This window comes from Hipposideros armiger, unplaced genomic scaffold (genome assembly GCF_001890085.2).
Source record: "Hipposideros armiger isolate ML-2016 unplaced genomic scaffold, ASM189008v1 scaffold_1003, whole genome shotgun sequence".
NCBI lineage: Eukaryota > Metazoa > Chordata > Mammalia > Chiroptera > Hipposideridae > Hipposideros > Hipposideros armiger.
Window position 1 is genome coordinate 573,035 of NW_017732353.1, and position 1,439 is coordinate 574,473.

General features: G+C 41.3%; 1 protein-coding gene across 1 annotated transcript in view; it reads right to left on the minus strand.

The window, feature by feature from the left end:
* MRPL35 (mitochondrial ribosomal protein L35) overlaps nucleotides 1-656 on the minus strand; it is a 17,146-nt gene extending 16,490 nt beyond the window's left edge. The window contains exon 1 of the mRNA XM_019631492.1: nucleotides 591-656. Coding sequence (XP_019487037.1) covers nucleotides 591-633 — 43 coding nt within the window. The 5' untranslated portion in view covers nucleotides 634-656. The remainder of the gene's footprint in view (nucleotides 1-590) is intronic.
* Between the last annotated feature and the right edge of the window lie 783 nt (nucleotides 657-1,439).

Here is a 1,439-nt window from a genome sequence, read left to right on the forward strand (position 1 = left end):
CTGTCATCTCTCAGTCAAGAAATCCTTAGACTGCCCTTGTATCTGGGTCTGAGTGAACAAAACAGCCACATTCCCTGTACGTTGTGTGAATCTCATACATAGAAAATTACTGTGCCAGCACCACCACTCAAGGCGCTTTACGTGCTGGAGCCCATTTAGTCCTCAGGTAGGTGGTGGTATCCCTATTTTAGAGCTGTGGAATCTGAAGTTCAGTGAAATAATGTTTTCAAGGTCAAAGGTCGTGAATGGCGGATCCTAGCCCCTGAATCAGAAAATTAGGTTGGACATCTGTTTCCCTCGCCCACCTCCGCGCCTGTCCTCATTTGCTTTTGAGGGAAGGCGGAATGGCTAGGAGCGGGTAAGAAAGGGGAAACTGCGAGCCACCCAGGGTCGCGAAGATCCAAGAGTCTGGGGGATCTCCTGAGCGGCGGAACACAGGCAGCCCGAGAGAAAATTAGGAACCTTCTAGCCTCAAATAACAACCCCCCCTTTTTTTTTTTCTATTAACCTCCACGCTAAACCCCCTCTCCATCCTGCGCGGGATCCCCCTTCTGTGAAGGTAAAAACCAAGCGCGTTGCTTTTCACTAACCTGATGCTGCTCTCACGGCACTAACAAGCGCAGGGGCCGCCATCTTGACACCCGCCCTACGGCAGCCGCATTGGGTCTAAAAGCTTCAGGGCAAAGGGGAATGAAGGAAAAGTAATTGGTGTGGAGTCAAGGAAGGGGCAAACAAAATTAATAAAGGAACCATCAAATCAACCTTTATTGAGTGCCTGACATATAGTAGGCTCTTAATACATTTTTATTGAACATTTGATTGAAAAATATTTAAAATACATGACATACGTGAAACAATTTTTTTGCTCATTTTATTAAATTTATTTCAGATAATAAAAACTTATCTTTCCAAAACTGGTAGAAGGATAAAAAATAGCAGTATTATTAAAAATTATTTTAAAAATTGAATGCCAACTAATGTAAACATCCTACGATATCTCACTCATTTTTCCTAATAACACTGATTGTCATTTGATAGAACAGAATCTCGACTCGTCCTGAACAAGTTTACGTTCCTTAGTTTATTCCTGAGAATTAGTGACTGTATGTTTTTTCTAATGTTCATGCAAATGCAAAAAACCCAATGAACCTCTCTCCCATCCTTGTTGCCCAAGATATTCCATGCATATATAATATATGACACTATTTACTGGTTAATATGAGTAAGGGTTATAACATGGGCAAGGCCATTCTTGGCAGTAAGAACACCAAGGGCTAAGGGAAAAAGAAAGGGAGTCAAGACAGAAAGACGGGATTTATTTAGAGCAGTGGTTCTCAAACTTTTTGGTCTTAGACCCTCTTTACATGCTTAAAAATTGAGGACCCCAAAGAGCTTTTAATTATATGGATTACATCCATTAGTATTTACTATATTGGAAA